The 19,326-nt window shown below is 41.8% G+C and overlaps 1 protein-coding gene across 2 annotated transcripts in view; it reads right to left on the bottom strand.

Moving 5' to 3' along the window:
- Window positions 1–2,535: 2,535 nt before the first annotated feature.
- The window catches only part of zzz3 (zinc finger, ZZ-type containing 3), a 125,847-nt gene continuing 109,056 nt past the window's right edge, over window positions 2,536–19,326 (bottom strand). For both annotated transcript variants that reach the window (XM_060830626.1, XM_060830625.1), the window contains exons 9-12: window positions 14,539–14,694; window positions 8,267–8,401; window positions 6,385–6,485; window positions 2,536–4,102 (exon numbers count right to left, since the gene is read on the bottom strand). In XM_060830626.1, the coding sequence (XP_060686609.1) occupies window positions 3,958–4,102; window positions 6,385–6,485; window positions 8,267–8,401; window positions 14,539–14,694 (537 nt within the window). In that variant the 3' untranslated portion in view covers window positions 2,536–3,957. The remainder of the gene's footprint in view (window positions 4,103–6,384; window positions 6,486–8,266; window positions 8,402–14,538; window positions 14,695–19,326) is intronic.

Genomic DNA, 19,326 nt, shown 5'->3' on the forward strand with positions numbered 1-19,326 from the left:
AGCAATGGAAAGGGACAGGTATATACCACAGGACAAGACTTACAGCTGGGGGAAAGGCAATTATGAAGCAATTAGGCAAGATTTAGGATGCATAGGAAGGGGAAAGAAACTGCGGAGAATGGGCATAATTGAAATATGGAGCTTATTCAAGGAACAGCTACTGCGTGTCCTTGATAAGTATGTACCTGTCAGGCAGGGAGGAAGTAGTCGAGCAAGTGAGCTGTGGTTTACTAAAGAAATCGAATCTCTTGTCTAGAGGAAGAAGGCGGCTTGTTAGGATGAGACGTGAGAGCTCAGTTTGGGCACTTGAGAGTTACAGGTTAGCCAAGAAAGGCCTAAAGAGAGCTAAGAGGTAGTAGGAGGGGACATGAGAAGTCACTGGCAGATAAGATCAAGGAAAACCCTAAAGCTTTCTATAGGTGTATCAGGAATAAAAGAATGACTAGAGAAAGATTAGGGCCAATCAAGGATAGTAGTGGGAAGTTGTGTGTGGAGTCCAAGGAGAGAGGGGAGGTGCCATATGAATTTTTTTCGTCAGTATTCACAATGGAAAACGATAATGTTGTCGAGAAGACTGAGATACAGACTACTAGATGGGATAGAGGTTCACAAGGAGGTGGTGATAGCAATTCTGGCAAGTGTGAAAATAGATAAATCCCCTGGGCCAGGTGGAATTTATCTTCGGATTCTCTGGGAAGCCAGGGAGGAGATGCTGAGCCTTTGATCTTTATGTTGTCATTGTCTACAGGAATAGTGCCAGAAGACTGGAGGATAGCAAATGTTGTTCCCTTGTTCAAGAAGGGGAGTAGCAACAACCCTGGTAATTATAGACCAGTGAGCCTTACTTTGGTTGTGGGAAAAGTGTTGGAAAAGGTTATAAGAGGTAAGATTTATGATCATCTGGAGAGGAATAAGTTGATTAGGGTTAGTCAACACAATTTTGTGAAGGGTAGGTCATCCCTCACAAATCTTATAGAGTTCTTGGAGATGGTGACCAAACAGGTGGAAGAGGGTAAAGTGGTTGATGTGGTGTATATGGATTTCAGTAAGGCATTTGATAAGGTTCCCCATGGTAGGATATTGCATAAAATACGGAGGCATGGGATTGAGGGTGATATAGCGGTTTGGATCAGAAATTGGCTAGCTGAAAGAAGACAGAGGGTGGTGGTTGATGGGAAATGTTCATCCTGGATTTCAGTTACTAGTGGGGTACTGCAAGGATCTGTTTTGGTCCACTGTTGTTTGTTATTTTTATAAATCACCTGGATGAGGGCATAGAAGGATAGGTAGTCAATTTGCAGATGACATCAAGTTATTGCAGGTAACAGAGGGACACAAATAAGCTGCAGAGCTGGGCTGAGAGATGGCAAATGGAGTTTAATGCGGAACAGTGTGAGGTGATTCCCTTTAGAAGGAACAACAGGAATAAAGAGTACTGGGCTAAAAGTAAGATTCTTGGTAGTGTAGATGAGCAGAGAGATCTTGGTGTTCATGTACCAAGATCCCTGAAAGTTGCCACCCACGTTGACAGGATTGTTAAGAAGGCATTTGGTGTTTTAGCTTTTATTGGTAGAGGGATTGCGTTTCGGAGCCATGAGGTCATGATGCAGCTGTACAAAACTCAGTGCGGCAGCACATGGAGTATTGTGTACAGTTTTGGTCACCACATTATAGGAAGGGTATGGAAGCTTCGGGAAAGGTGCAGAGGAGATTTACTAGAATGTTGCCTGGTATGGAGGGAAGGTCATATAAGGAAAAGCTGAGGGACTTGAGGATGTTTGTTAAGACAGAAGAAGGTTGAGAAGTGACTTAATTGAGACATTCAAGATAATCAGAGGGTTAGAGAGGATGGACAGTGAGAGCCTTTTTCCTCCGATGATGATGGCTAGCATGAGGGGACATAGCTTTTAATTGAGGGGTGATATAGGACAGATGTCAGAAGTAGTTTCTTTACTCAGAGTAATAGGGACATGGAATGCACTGACTGTAACAGTTGTAGACTCGTCAACTTTAAGGGCATTTAAATGGTCATTGGATAAACAAATGGATGAGAATGGAATAGAGTAGGGCAGATAGGCTTCAGATTGGTTCCACAGGTCGATGCAACATCGAGGGCCGAAGGGCATGTACTGCGCTGCAATGTTCTATTTTCTAGTGCAAATTCCATGAACAAATGAAACAACACTGGAGTGGGATCTGAATGGTCAGCCTTCTGCCTTGGGCTAGCGTGCTGCTTGCTGGTGGGAGGTTGTTGGCTCAAGTGGCTGCTCCAGTTACATTCGGAGCCACAGTATTCGAATTTCAAAGTATTGCTTCGTACAGGAGTGCGCTGGAGTGTGACAGGCCACTCGTATAAAAGCATTTTCTCCTCACGGTTAAAGCAAATTGAAGATAATTTTTCCATTCAATTCAGAGCATGAAAACCATGAGTGAATTTTATTGCAGTGGACACCCAGCCAATATAAATCTGCTTCACAATAGGTTATCTAATTAGGTGTTAAGTCCGTGAGCTGAAGAGAGGGACTGTAATACAAAAGGAGACTAGTTTCACATGGTTTTTTTTATTTCTCACAGCTCTCCTGACAGTTGTACAGATCTGTATAAGAACATATTGCATACACACAGATATGAGGCCAGAAACTGAAACCGTACAAAAATGTTCTAATCAATGCACAACTACTAGTATAAAAGTTTGCAGCTGAACCCAGTGCTCACCGCTGACTAGTATCAATCAATCATTTAAATACATCGTAAAAATACAATCTTTCAGCAATTGGAGCTTTTGTGCAGACTACAAAAAAGGGAATTTATTATAATACTTGATTATCTTTAACAGGCAGTTTTGTTAATGAGTTGTGGGGACAATTCTCATTTCAAAGGGGGGGGGGGGGGAGTGAGAGGGAGGGATCTATTTGATTCTGAAGTTGGTGGAGGTGTGTTTATATAAAGTGATGTACACTGTTGCTACCACTGTACTTTTTTCACCATATTTTAGTACACATTACATAGTCGTTTTATATCACATTACATCTAAAAACACTTTCACTGACGACTCACTTGTATTCAAACTTCTTCCGTGCAGTTTTGTTTTGTTGGGCAGGAGAGAAGGCGGAGGCTGGTTGGAAGAGACGTGACATTGGGTGTGAAGGGACAACACATCCACATTTCTTCATTATTGCCCTGGCATTCATTGCCTCACGTAGTGCTTCGCGGTTGCTCGGGAGAAGGGCTGAGAAGGCATGAGGCCTTTCGGGAGTAAGCAGCTGATTGTGTTAGGCAAGTTCAATGCTCAGGATCTTAACCTGCATCGCTACAGTCAATTTTACTAGTTTGTTAAATTCAACTTTCTCTTGTGTAAAACCTAGAACTTTCATTCCAACAACAAAAGGTAGCTCCCTTTCGTGGCACTAGGACTACACACTACACAACATAATAGGAAACTTTAACGTATCGTGGTTCCATAAATACTCGCCTACACAGACATTTATCTACATCATATTATGGTTAAGAGTACAGTCTTTGTCATAGAAACTGATCTTGCCTTTGGAATTAAATAATTGGGCCTGCGCAGTTTTGCAACTGCTGTGCCTTCCCTTCCTCCTCCATTTCCATCAACAGATGTGAACAGAACTTTGAGCGAGAGAGAGCATGAGACAGACAAACAGAGGAGAGTGCGTGGAAGGCAACTCAAGGAAACCCACTGTACGTTAGGAATGTTCACCTGCTGTTGAATGACTTGTAAAGGGCCGCGGGCAGCTCAGGGTCATAGTCAATGAGGGGACCCACTGAAGCTCACCTGCGGACACTGACTTTATTTTTTTGGAACAGCAGCAGGACGCTTTCGATCTGTGCAAGGAATCAACGAATGAAGCCTGATTTTGCAATGCACTGAAGAACGGAGAGTCAACTCCCTCCGGGAGTCTGTTTCTTTCTTCCTCCCCAACTTTGCCCTTTGTGTCATCTGTTTGCTGGGAAGTAGTTCGGATCAAGGTAGTTGTAACTGGTGTCCTGAGACATGCAGTAATCTCTGTCCAGAAATGTCTCAGCCTTATAGACAGGGTCCAGTTGGTGGTCAGCTTTGTGAGTCTCCGTTTCATACAGGCTAAAGAAGTGGAGGAACAAACAAAATAAAGACAATGAAACAACTTGGTGAGATTTGAAATTGCTCTTTAAACACGTTAACCCCAACTGCTTGTAGAATACATACGATAACTACAAAGATGAGGATATGCTTCAGGGGAGGTGCCCAGAACCGAACACACTACTCCAGCATGGAGCCTAATGAGAGCTTTTCACAATTCCTGGAGATAAATATTTATATCTGCTCACTAGTTTTCATTCATTTCCGCGCACAGCTTTCGAAATCTCCCTGCTATTCCACAGTTCCTTCCTCTGTAACGCATGGTACTCTAGCCTATCAAAAGGTCACACTCCATTTTGGAAGTTCCAACTGACCACAAGCATCGGTGTCCTTTTGAGGAATGAGGATTTAAAATATCCAATTCCCTTTAGTGGAAGAAGTTCCAAGTGATCCTCCCTCTGCATCAACCCTGTTGAATCTTTAACATTTTAAACATCTTGATCACATTGCCTTCTATCTTCTTATTCAAGTGAATAGGATTTAAATTTATGGAATCAATCCTCTGCTTAACCTCTCAAAAGCCCCCAAATGGAATCTGGGATTGGAACAACGATAGCTGCCAGTGACTAACCATGTCTTTCATTCAGTCTAATGTGGCCTCAGAGGCTAGCAGTTGCTTCCCTGACTACTCAGTGCCCCCTGTGAGGAGTTAGTGTGATTCAAGAGATCAACCCTTCTTCTGGAAGTTACCGGCAAAACGTTTCACCCATCTTTAGAAGACAGGATGTAAAATTATCGATCCATTATGCTATACTTGTGAATCCTGGAATCGTTTTGTCCAAATCACTCAACGTTACCACTAGAATTGCAAGTTTCGAAGGTGTATCTCGGAGTGCTCACTGAAGTACACAATGCAAATAACTGAAAGCCATTTCAAGCAGGTAACTCAATAAGAATAGATAACAGAAAATGAGTATGTAAATGCTGGGAACAAGAGAAAAGTAAGTGGTAAAAACAGGAGGCAGCTCTGCCTGGAGAGAGACAGATTGATATTTCACAGACATTTTGTCAAAAATCTCTTACAAAAGATCATCTACCCAAAACCTGTTATTAAGTTCACAGACATTCATGGAAAAGGGCAAAATAATCACAGAAAGTGACATTCAAATTTCTAGCTAGACTTCAACCAGGTAGTAAAGAAATACATTTATTAAAATTTGTAGGTCAGTCCTCATCCTCTTTGTCAGATCATGGATCTCTACGCACATTACTCTCTCACATTGTAATGCCCAACAGTCCGCGCAACATTCAACGAGTCCACCTTTATCAAACTCCTGGGGGCTACAATGGACTAGGAACTGAATCGGACGTGCCACATAAATACAGTGATTGAAAGAACTGCTCGGAAGCTGAAATTTCTGAAGCAAATCCCCCAAACCTGTCTACCATAGAGTCCTAGAATCTCTACAGTGTGGAAACAGGCCCTTTCCACCCAACAAGTCCACACCAACCCGCCGAAGACTAACCCACCCAGACCCATTCCCTTATCCTATTACTCTACATTTACCCCGACTATTGCACCTAACCTCCGCATCTCTGAGCAGTATGGGCACCTAACCTGCACATCTTTGGATTGTGGGAGGAAATTGGAGCACCCAAAGAAACCAACATAGACACAGGGAGAATGAACTCCACACAGACAGTTGCCCAAGACTGGAATTGAACCCGGGTCCCTGGTGCTGTGAGGCAGCAGTACTAACCACTGAGCTACTGTGCCACCCGAGAGGTCTTCAACACAATCAATTCTGATCCAATTTTCCAGCACTTGGCCCATAGCATTTAATAAGTCTGGATTGTAATAGAGTATTCACCACAAGCCTGGATGAGTGCAGCTCCCAAAAAAACTCAGCAATGTCGACACCACCTCAGACATAACAGCCCTCTTGATTGGCACTCCATCCACCACCTTGAACATTCACGTCCTGGACCACATATACCACCTTCAAAATGCACTGCAACCAGTCCTTTAACAGCACCTTGCAGATCCAACATCATGATCAATAACTCCTAGCCATAAACAATCTTGACTTGGGAGACAGACCATTGTTTCTTCACTGTCACATGGTCCAATGCCTGCAGCACCCTTCCAAACAGCACCATGGGTGGACTTTGGCTTCATCACCACCCTCGCACGGCCAAATAGGAATCAGCTTGTTTCTTGTCCATAAATTTTTTTAAAAATAAATTATGTAACTAGGAGCATTCACATAGAACACTAATGTCTTGCAATCACAGTAACTTACCAGTCTGAACAACTGTCGCAGAAATCAACTGAGCTCTCTGGTGGGCAGTCCTGACAATGCCAACGTAATCCAAGAATTGGTTCTGTGCCACAGTTGTCACACTATCAATTAAAAAGATGGGAGTAGAGGTCATTGAACTGCCTTCTTTCTCAATTATTTTAACAAACAACTTAAAATGCTTGCTTCTGACCTATATCTGAAATTCACCAACACTTTCCACTCTGCAAAAATATTTTAAACTAAATTAAATCAGCTAAGGTCCCACTCATTTGACCTGCTTGTTCCCAATTTCAGGTGTTAAGCTAAATGCCATATGGTTAAGTGTATTGTTTTTTTTGTCTCCTTCCCTTTTTGAATAACAGTGTTATTTTCAATGTTTTCCTAATCATCTAGAATTTTTTTTTCCCCCAGAGTCTAAAGACACTTGGAAAATTATCACCAATGCCTCCGTTATCTTATTATCTATTTGCTTTAATATCATAGGATGCAACCCATCACACCTTTTAGCCCCATGAGTTCCTATTAATTTTTTTTCTGGTGATAGTTATAGAAAATAGGAGCAAAAGGAAGCCATTCAACCTATCAAGCCTGCTGCACCATTCAATATGACCCTGCTTCTGCTTTCTGCCTGTACCCTTTATTCTCATTCACCCTTCACTTCCTTCCCACTTTTTGCTTCTGTGCTTGGCATTTTCAGAATTCTATTAATCTACTGTGAAGACTTATATGAAATACTCAGCTCCTCTACAATTTCCTGGCTCCCCAGCCTCACTTTCTAAGCAACCTATGATCACTTTGGCCCTTTTCCTCCTCCTTTCTCATATACTTAAAGAACCAGTCATACCGCAGAGTTTTATAATACTTGCTGGTTTATTCTCAAGTTTAAAAGGGACCACTTCTTCATGCAGAGGGTGGTGCATGTATGGGGCGTGCTGCCAGAGGAAGTAATGGAGGTGGATATAATTACGGCATTTGAAAGGCATCTGGATGTGAAAGGGATATGGGCCAAATTCTGACAAACGGGATGAGATTAGGATATCTGGTTAGCATGGACAAATGGACCAAGGGGTCTGTTTCTTGTTGTATATCTCGATGACTCTAAGTTATTTGCTACTTTTTTGTGGTCTTTTGTTGGCTTTTAAAACTTTTACCATGACTCTGGTTGTCAACTAATCTTTTGCCACACTGTACCTTTCCTTCCAATTTAATTATACTAGAATCCTAATGTTCACTGAACAACACAATACAGCAAACAAGTTCCACCACTATTTGACTTCCACGTACAGCTGGTTCTGCTAAAACGCGCTTCTCTTCAATGTGAATTGGATACAACGATATTGAAGAATTTAAACATAGGAAATAGAAAAGGACAGCACAACAACAGGCCCTTTGGCCCACGATGTTGTGCCGAGGTTTAATCCGAATGTAAAATATGCACCCCCCCAACTCACTGCTATCCATGTGCATGTCCAGCAGTCGCTTAAATGTCCCCAATGACTGCTTCCACCACCACCGCTGGCAACACATTCCATGCATTCACAACTCTCTGCGTAAAGAACCTACCTCTGACGTCTCCTTTATACCTTCCTCCTAATATCTTCAAACTATGACTCCTCGTACCAGTCAATCCTGCCCTGGGGAAAAGTCTCTGACTATTGACTCTATCTATTCCTCTCATTCTCTTGTTTACCGATTTTTATAGAATGTGAACTTTCCTGACATATACTGAAACTTACATGATCCTGGTCCCATTGGTTTAAATGGCGCTGCTACTACACCATTTTCTTATAATGTGGGAATGGAACTATCGCATAATCTCAGAATAGGCTGAAAGGGATTCAAATCCAGACGTTATCCCAACATCCCTGGGATTGTTACCTACCTTGAACCCGATGTGCTGTACAAAACTACTCTCTGCCTGCATCATCTCCAGTTTCTGCTTTTTCAGTTTCTTCAAGCTCATCAGTTCTTTGTATTCGGCCGTGTGGCGAAACGAAGGTGGAATGCTTTCGTCATCCTGCAAAAGAGAAAGCAGTTTGCACTTGACATTAGAAAAGACTTACCAGGATTTCTAATAACTACTTCCTTACAAGGGGTCAGCATGGGCAGAAGGGCTTGCGCTGACTTATCGAGGTTTGAGTACAGGGATCACTAAATTGCTTAAACAAGCTATATGTGACCTGAGAATAATAGATACTGATACATACTACACAATTGGGAATGCACCACACTGCTTGTGTTAGTACTAAAATGCAATATATGCATAAGATTTAAGCAAGAATACCTATTCTCTCCATATAGAAATCTCAAAGATTTCATGCAATGGAACACTCATCTAAATAGGTGCATCTTCAGTTTTTCTTAACCCTGGGAAATTGAGAGTGGGAAATGTAAAGTCATTTTCAGCAAGCAAAAAGAATGGGACTTGTCCCCCAGCCCCACCGAACACAGTTCTATGCCCTCAAACTGAAAGGTGCGGGAATGGGTCTGCTGTGATGCTTCAGCAGTTCAACAGCCTACCAATAATCACAGGTTGAGTCAGACTGAAAGAATAGCCATCTCCTGGACATGGCTGACAGGTGCTGAAACAAATGGAACCATGTTTCATATTACAGGGAAGACAATAGAAATAACTCAGACAAAGGTTGGGGGATGGAGGAGCTGGAGCCTGATCATTTGAAGCTCAACAGGATCTAAAGTGACAGGGGGCTGCAACATATGGAACTGATCACTCACTTCCATTCTTCAAGGATATAACTCGCTGCGTCTGGATATTACAGTGCTTGAGCACAACTGCTTTGCAATAAAAAAATCTAATAATATTTATCATTTGAAGACACATTATAAAAGACTAAAGGAAAACTGAAGGTCACAGTAGCTTATTTTCAATCCTCATGCGCAGCAGGTAATATACTCGATTACCAAACAAACTGGACCAAAGCAAGTGATATCAAACAGTTCCCTACTTAGTTCTGACAACTGACTCTCAGGAAATTCAATGAAACAGAAGCAGCTCTGAAATCAAAGTGATCACAGTACGTAACTGCTGTGGATGATCTTCTGGAACATTCTTCATAGAAACAGAAACAAAATATTCACAAACTGAGGTGCAGCTGCAGTTAGATAAGTGAAGCCTCCCACCCTCACTTTATTAGTTTTAGACAGGAAGAACTTGGTGGAAAAATAGCCAGTGCTCTATAAATAGAAGCAGAGTAAAAACAAAGGAGTAATGATAAGCTGGTCAGTGGAATTACAATCACACAGAGAGACAGAGGGAGGGAGATGGAGACGGAGAGGGAGAGGGAGACGGAGAGGGAGACGGAGAGGGAGGGAGGCGGAGAGGGAGGGAGGCGGAGAGGGAGGGAGACGGAGAGGGAGGGAGACGGAGAGGGAGGGAGGCGGAGAGGGAGGGAGGCGGAGAGGGAGGGAGGCGGAGAGGGAGGGAGGCGGAGAGGGAGGGAGGCGGAGAGGGAGGGAGGCGGAGAGGGAGGGAGGCGGAGAGGGAGGGAGGCGGAGAGGGAGGGAGACGGAGAGGGAGGGAGACGGAGAGGGAGGGAGACACGGAGGGAGGGCGACAGAGAGAGAGAGGAGGGGACAGAGTGGCAGGGGGAGACAGAGGGACAGACAGCAAGACACACACAGAGAGACAGAGAGCGACAGAGACAGAGAGCGACAGAGACAGAGAGCGACAGAGACAGAGAGCGACAGAGACAGAGAGCGACAGAGACAGACAGCATGAGACAGAGAGAGACAGAAATAGACAGAGACAGACAGAGAGAGAGAGAGACAGCAAGAGAGACAGAGAGACAGCAAGAGAGACAGAGAGACAGCAAGAGAGACAGAGAGAGGGGCAGACAAACAGAGTGACAGAGAGAGACGGACAGACGTGAGAGACAAAGACAGACAGAGAGACAGAGAGACAGACACTGACAGAGAGAGAGAGAGAGAGAGACACAGAGAGAGAGAGAGAGAGAGAGAGAGACAGCAAGAGAGAGAGACAGACAGAGACAGACAAACAGACAGAGAGAGAGAGACAGACAGACAGAGAGGCAGACAGAGACAGACAGCGAGAGAGAGAGAGAGAGAGAGAGAGAGAGATTGACGAGGGGGCGAGCGAGCGAGAGGGAGAGACACACTGAGACAGAGAGAGAGAGAGAGAGAGAGAGAGAGAGAGAGAGAGAGAGAGAGGGGGGGGGGAAGAGGGTCAGAGAGGGACAGACAGAGAGAGAAAAATGCATCCCAATTATAGAAAAGACATTAAAGCAATGGAAACCAGACAGTGTTGATATACTTAGGGTGGTGACCAAGTTGGGAAAAGGTGACTATTGGGTTAATTCTAGAGAAACAAAGAAGCTAAACAGAGAATTTACAGCTTTTCAAAACATAAACTGCAAGGTTATGAAGAAGTGAATCATATAAGAGTAATTCATTCATTTGGGGAATCAGCAAACAACAAGTTGAAATCATCAAAAGGGAGAGAAAAACGGTTCAGAATCTTTGAAGCATAAAATACTTTATCAAAGAGGACATATAAAAAGGTCAAGTCGCCTTAGTCCTTTCAGACCATAGTCTCGCTCTCGTTAGATTCAAGCACAGCGATTGAACACAGAATGTTGGCATCACACTGCACTGTAAATCAAATGAGCTTACTAAGAACATATACATTACATGCATATTACACACACACACACGTCTATGTAACTAATACACACACAACATATAAATGATCATGCAGTATGCATCCATTCAACACATTATGCCTGTGCTGGCTTCATGAAAGAGCAATCCAATTACACATGGAAAAATAATATATATCTAAAAGCTAAAAATCTTTCATTGCTCAAAGGGCAGGTCGGCACAGTGGCTCAGCAGTTAGCACTGCTGCATCTCAGCGCCAGGGACCAGAGTTCAATTCCAGTCTCAGACAACTGTCTGTGTGGAGTTTGCACATTCACCCAATGTCTGTGTGGGTTTCCTCCAGTGCTCCAGTTTCCTCCCATGATCCAAAAACGTGCAGTTTAGGTGAACGGCCATGCTAAATTGCCCACAGTGTCCAGGGATGTGTAGGTTAGGTGCATTAGTTAGGGGTAAATGTAGAGGGTTAGAGTAGGGGAATGGGTCTGGGTGGATTACTGTTCGGAGGGACAGTGTGGACTTGTTGGGCCAAATGGCCTGTTTCCACACTGTAGGGATTCTAGGATTAAACTTTTCTCATGCATTCCTTGTTCTAAACACAAATCCCAGGGGAGCAGGATGGCATAAAAAGGATATAGGCTGAAAGGTATTCAGCCTATATAATATGGGGAATAACAAATAAAGCAGCTTTATTTTCAAAATAAGGGTGAGAAATCAGAGGGCCCAATGCGTGCATCACAGTTAACTTGCAGGTATAGCAAGCAATTAAATTAAGGTAATTATATTAACCTTTCTTGCATATGAAGAATAAAGCAGACTTGTTGTAATTACTATCTTGGGAGTTGATACAAAAAGTCTTTGGTTGCATTCAGGGATGAGGCGGCCATCTTATGAGGAGTGGTCAAGCTGAACGGGCCTATAATCTCTGGTATTTTGGGAAACAGCAGCCAATTTCATTGCAATGTCTGAAATCCATCAAGGTCCTGATGGAGGACTTGCTGAGACACTGTTTCCCTTTTCCCCATTGAGGCTCAGTCTAGTAGTCTAAGCTCAAAATGAGGGTCACCCAGCATGGACTGAAGAGGAGCTCAAGAAGGTTGTCAATCATTGAAATTCTCTGTCCCAGTGAGCTGAAGTACTTCAGTCAAGACAGAATTAATAAGGCACCAAGGGAATCAAAGCAGCAGTGAAACGGAGTTGATGTAAATGTTCAGTGATGATCTTAGTAAACTGTGTCACAACTGTGACTATAAAGCCAACTCTTGCTTTTATTTCTGTCCTTATACAAATTATACGCACACTCCTTCCTCCCCTCACCTTCACGGTATTGAAATTGAGATTCATTCTACCTCACTGCCATCAGTTGCAACAATAGGCCAGTTAGCTTCAAGTAATTGGGAAAATGTTTAGAGTCTATTACAAAGAATGCAACAGAAGAGGATTTCAAAATCCACAATCTGATCAAGCAGAGTTAGCATGAGTTCACAATGACTGATAAATGTATTAGTATTCTTTGAGGAGGTAGCATTCAGAAGGGATAAAGGAGAAACAGGGAGGCAAGATGTTTGCAGTTTTGGAAGGTGCTTGATATTAAGTACCTAACATATGGTACCTTAAGACAACAGCCCATGCTATTGTAGGTACTACTGTAGTATGGATAGAGGATTGGCTAACTAATAGAAGATAGACAGTTGGGAAAAAGGGAGCACTTTCAGGATGGCATCCTGTAACTTGCGAGGTGCGACAGCGATCAAAGCTGGGACACAATCATTTACAATACTCATCCAAGTCATTAAGGTATAAAGTGAATGCACGGCAGCCAAGAGTGCAGATGATTTAAAAAAAAACAGATGGAGAAAGGGAGTGGTGGAGAGGACACAAGCAGCCTGGAGAGGGACATAGACAGGTTAGGTGTGTGGGCAGAAACTTGGCAGATGGAATGTGACGTGGGAAAACATGAGTTTATGCACTTTGACAGGAAGAATAAATGAACTAAACACTATTTAAATTGATAAAGGCTGTAAGGAAGCTACAGAACTTGGAACAATATCACAGGGTTAAAATCGTCAAACTTCCTGACAGCACTGTGGTGAATCCTCTCAGATAAATTACAATTCAAGAAAGTGCCACTACCAACTCAAAAATAACGAATGCTTATCTAGCCAGCAATACCCATATCCTGCAAATGAATAAATTTTTAAAAAATAGCTTTACATTTCTCATAGAACAACCGTTCATGAGACATTTAAAACTAATTCATAATATAGTATCAGAAACACCTTGAAAGATCAAATTGATCAGGAAATTGCCTTTATGTTAATTTTATCCCATTGACAGTTTAAATATAGATAATTACGTAGATTTGAAAAGTAACATAACCAAAGGACACAATATCTGATGCGGCTTGAGTAAATTGAGATGAATCATTGATGAACAAAGCCTAAAGAATAGAAACTTCCGTTAGTAAAGGGAACAGGTTTTACAGTCTTTTACTTAAATGAGACGTGCTGGGCATAAACCAAGGAAACCTCATTCATGCAGCACACTCCCTCCTCCTAGACCCTTTTACCAGTCGCCTGTGAAGTGGTAAATCTACATGCGTATATGTACATCATCCAGGAACTTTCAGCATGGAACAGATAATCTATGAATCATGCTGCTTGACACAGTCATCAAGCCCAGTGACAAATGTTGCACTGTTGCTAGGAGAAAGTGAGGACTGCAGATTCTGGAGATCAGAGTCAAAAAGTGTGGTGCTGGAAAAACACAGCTGGTCTGGCACCATCTGAGGAGCAGGAGAATCAATGTTTCAGGCAAAAGCCCTTCATCAAGGAAGAACCATGAAGACGGGCTTATGGCCGAAACGACAATCCTTCTGCTCCTCGGATGCTGCCTGACTAGCTGTGCTTTTCCAGCACCACACGTTTTGACTTTGGTCTTGAGCTTGTTGTTTTTACCATATGATGCTGCATTCAGATGATTTTTATGCAACAATTCACGCCATATTTATACAAAATCTTTTGTTTTATGCTCTTTAGTCTTTACCTCTTTTCATTATTGCATCATGAATTTTTTAACGTGACTTCCCTTGGCCTAACCCCATCACCAATCTTTCTCCTTTATGCTCCCACATGTGTTCCATTGGCTTAAACACGCATCTCTCTCTTCCTCTCCAGTTCAGACGGAAGGTCATTCACCAAAACATCAACTCTATTTTCTCTACACAGATGCCTCCTGATCTCCTGAGTTTCTCTCTTATTTGGTTGTTCTTATTTCAGATATGCATTATCCGCAGAATTTTGCTTTGTATAATTTACCCACCTTCTGTTCCTGTTTCTTTCTCTACCTTTAAATCACACTGGTTAAGGAGATACACCGCTCGCTCATCTTTCATCCAGATCTCAGGCACTCCCGTTATCACCACTTAGCAGCACAACAGTTTTCTGAGATAAAGGGGAAAAGTCTGAAGAACAAGGCCCAGTGCAAGATGGCCCACACCTGGCCTCAAGGGGAACTTACCGAGATCTCTTCGTCGGCGGCTGCATCAAGCTGACTGCTGTAGAAGCTGCTCCTGTCATCTTCGTCATCCATATAGACGGGAGGTTCGTGCGATGTCATGAATGTGGATGGCCGGAAGAGATGCTTGTTGAGAGGGTGCTGGCGTCTATTTGAAGACTGAGGGGGAGAATATCCCACAAGTTTAGAATAATTTATGCAGCCTCGACATCAGACTACACAATATTCAATCAGGTCACACAGTCCCTGTGGAAAGACCAACCTGTTTCTCAGGTCTCGACCCTTATTATAGCTCTAACCTACCAGAAACATTGACCTGCCTCCACAGATATCAACTGACCCAAGCACTTCCAATTCTGAATTCTTTAACATATTACACCATGTCAGAAGATTAGTCTGAATTAAAAACTTGAATTTATATTGTACTTTACAACACACACACAGAATATCCAAAAGCACTTCTCAGTCAATTAATTACTTTTAACATGCGGTCACTTTTGTTATGTTACATAATTTTGACAGCAAATGAATGCCCTGATAATCTATTATCGATAGCACTGGTTAAGAATTCATCAGAATAATTCCACTCCTTAAATTGTGTAAAACATTTCACAACCAACTCAGAAGCAGAATGTACTATCTGAAAAAAGCCTCTAATATTCCAGGACTTCTTGAGATCCGCCCTCGAGTACTAGATTGACACGAGAGCAGTATAAGTAAAACAAGGTGTTCCTGGGAATAACAAGACTGAAAGGGAAGTATTGCACATAACTGTTGTTATTATGCATTGCATTTCAATCAGGAACAGACTAAACACGACATAATCATGAAGTGCAGGACATCCACTGACTAAATAATTCGAGAAATTTCCTCTGTCAGTGATGTTCACCGAAGCAACATACACTTCCCTTACATCCATATCAATATATGCAGCCAAAATAACCGTCCTCTATATTTTAATCAGCTACATTATTTCATTTGTAAAAATAATATTAACAAGAAATAGAATAACAACATGAAAACAATAAGGCTCTCATGACTCGGGACAGTGCACTTAAAAATTAACTGACTGTACTGAGAACTGAAGAAAAGCAAACAATCTAAAATCGTAAATAGAACTAAAATGCAAAGGAAGAATGAGAAAGTTTCAAATAGGTAATGAAGAGATTAAAATATAGTTTTGACAGCCAAGATTTAACTTAAATATAACAGCAGAGAAACTGTAGAGAGCTTCACAACACAAAGGGGCCTGGGTATCCTCTCAGATGAATCAGAAAAGTTAGTACATATTACAGAAAGTGATTAGGAAGGCAGACTGAACATTGGCATCTTTCACAAACATAGTTGAGTCTAAAAATAGGGACGTGTTGCTAAAGCATCTGGGGTCACGTGTATAGGTTTGATCTCCTTACTTAAGAAAGTATATAACTGTATTGTAATGTAGTGGTAGTGTCCTTACCTCTGGGCAAGGTGATCTCAGTTCAAGTCTCACCTGTTCAAGAGGCTTGTCAAAATATGCCTGAATTGGTTGATCAAAATATCTATAATTGCATTATAAACAATTTAAAGAAGTTTCACTCAATTGACTCCTGAGATGAAGGGGTTTGCTGATGAGGAAAGATATGATACATTCGGCCTTTATCGACTGGGGTTCAGGAGAATGATGGGTGATCTTACTGAAACATACATATTCCTGAGGGAACTTGACAGGGTGGATACTGACAGCATAGGGAACACAGTTTAAAAATCAGGATCTCCCATTTAAGAAAGAGGTGTGGAGAAACATTTTCTCTTCAAGTACCGTGAAAGTTTCTTCCATCTTGCAGTGGTCATTGAAAATATTCAAGGCAGAATGACAGATATTTGATCGAATGGGAGTCCAGAACTTTGGGGACAACTAAGTACTTGGAGCGAAGTCCACAATCCGATCCCATAACCTTACTGAATGGCAGAGAAGACTCGAGACTGAGAATAGCCTACTTCTTCTCCTGACTTGCATGACAATATATTCCATCAAATGAAATACCAGCCAACTCACAGGCCATTTCAATACCCTACCAGGTAGTGCATGGGTAGGGAACCTCAACCGAAACCAGTGTTCAATTCACGGCAATTGAGTAAGGCATCAGGACTAAGATACTTGGTGGAACTGTATCCTCTTTTCTGAACAGAATTGTTATGATCTTCAGTAGCAACCATGTAGGTTCAAATTTTCTCTGGTCTATAAAACTGACACTCTACATACTCTATTAGAAGATAATGAAGATTGCATCATGTATGATATCTTTCTCTGAAATACTTGTTAAGTTTCTCAGAAATATTATCATAATTCAGACTAGGTAGTGTCACTCCATAAGTGCACCAAATTAGTTCCCATTTGAATTCATTTTCATGCATTAAGCATTGAAGTCAGTCAACACTGCTGTAGAATGTCCTAAAGTTTTGGTATAAAAGGCTACCCTCTCAAAGTTTACACAGAACTATCTTGCACCAATTTTACTAATGCACAATAATATCCTCATTGTTTCATTCCTTCTCTAAAAACACCTTAGCTCATCAACATTGCGCCACTCTCAAAACACCAGAGAACCCAAGTATTTTGTTCTGCACTCAGACCTGTTCAAAATGACTATAAATTGCACGCAAAATCTTAGGCACAAGCAGAATCTGAACTTGCCTCATGGTGCATTTTATAACTATTTTTAAACTTTACTTCTCCTTATAACCTGAGTTGAAGTAAACTCTCCAGAGCAAGGGGAGAGTGGGGGGGGGGGGGGGGGGGGGATAAATGGTGAAGACCGAGGGGCCTACTTGGCAGTGATACCAGGAACAGAGTGACATCATGAACCACAGCATGACAGGAGTGCAGGGAAAGCAGCTGACTGGCAAGTGGGGTTCATGAATATTTCTAATCTTCAAAGTAAAAGTAAGGGTCATCAATTCACATTTAGGTCTTTAGTCTTTTTTAAAAAAAGCTGAAGTACAAGATTAATGTTGCTGCATTTTTCAATTTCAAAAAAAAGTGCCATTAATGGCACTCCACTGTTACAGTTTAGTTGCAGGTTACCATTCTGAAAATACCCCCAATCCTCCCTCCATTTTCCATTAGTTGGCTAATCCTCTATGCTCATAGACTACCCCAACACCATGGTCTCATTAAATAGCTTAACACATGATACCTTATTAAACTTCTGTAAGTTCAAATACATTACATTTACTGCTTCCCTTTTATCTATCCTACTTGATACCTCCTCAAAGTATTGTAATAAATTTGTCAGATATGATTTCCCTTTCATGAAACCAGGCAGTTTCTGCTCAGTCATATTCTGCATTTCCCATTTCTATTACATAGCATATAATAGATTCTAACATTTCCCAACAACATTAGATGCTAACCCCATCTAGAATATTGTCATCTGTTTTTGTCTTCTTCCCTTTTTGAATAAGAGTGTGACATTGGCAGTTTCCCAATCCTTCAAGACTTTTCCAGAATCTAGGAATTCTTCAAGGAGGATTACTATCAATACATCAATTGATACTGATATAGCTTTTCCTTTAACGTCCATGGATACATCCCATCGGATCTTAGGTACTTATCGTTTATAGCCCCATTAGTTTCCTCAGCACTTTGTCTCTATGATACTTATTGCATTTATTTCCTCAATTCTTTCTCCAATGATTATTTTGCTTCCCATTGTGGGAGAGTCTAGGATCACAGGGTACCAACTCAGGGTAAGGATCATAGAGTCAAAAGATATACAGCACAGAAACAGACCCTACGGTCCAACTCATCCATGCTGACCACGTATCTTAAATTAATTTGTCCCATTTCCAGCATTCAGCTCATATCGAGTTTTGACAAGATTTGTAGCTCAGGTTGAGGTTCTGGATATAAGTTTGCTCGTTGAGCTGGCAGGTCCATTTTCAGACGTTTAGCCACCCTACTAGGTAACATCTTCAGTGAGCCTCTGGATGAAGCTTCATCCGGAGACTCACTGAAGATGTTACCTAGCATGTGACGAAACGTCTGAAAATGAACCTTCCAACTCAGCGAGCAAACCTATATCCAGATTCGGCCCATATTCCTCTAAACCTTCCTATTCCTGTATCCATGCACATGCCTTTTAAATATTGTAATTGTACCAGCCTCCATCACTTCCTCTGGCAGGTCATTCCATACACGCACCACCCTCTGTGTGAAAATGTTGCCCCATTGGTCCCTTTTAAATCTTTGTCCTCCACCTTAAACATATGCCCCTAGAATTGGGGTCCGCTACCCTGAGGAAAGGACCTTGGCGATTCACCCTATCCATGCCCCTCATGATTTTATAAATGTCTATAAGTCACCCCTCAGGGTCACGTGGTTCCTCTGTCTTATGAACTTATTACAATGGATACGATAACTAGGTTTTTAGACAAGAATGGTAAAGCTGGCTTATGAAATGGAAACCATGTTTGACCAAATTATTGGTAGTTTTTTTTGATGGTATTAGTTGCAGGTAATAAAGGAGAACTGGTGATGCGATGTATTTTGATTTTTCAAAGGATTTTGAGACAGTTACGCATAGGGCATTCGTAAACAGCATTAGAGTTAATGAGATTGAGAGAAATATGCTAGTATGGATTGAGAATTGGTTAAGAGAGAGTAGGAGTAATTGTATCATTCTCAGGGTGGAATGTTGTTACTAGTGAGGTTGACACCTAGGCCAAGGACCTAAAGGGTGCACTGCTGGAGCTGGCCATGGCTTAAGAGAATTGATAGCTGAGCCAGTAATTTACACAGTAAAAATT

Source organism: Hemiscyllium ocellatum, chromosome 9 (assembly GCF_020745735.1).
Source record: "Hemiscyllium ocellatum isolate sHemOce1 chromosome 9, sHemOce1.pat.X.cur, whole genome shotgun sequence".
Lineage (NCBI taxonomy): Eukaryota > Metazoa > Chordata > Chondrichthyes > Orectolobiformes > Hemiscylliidae > Hemiscyllium > Hemiscyllium ocellatum.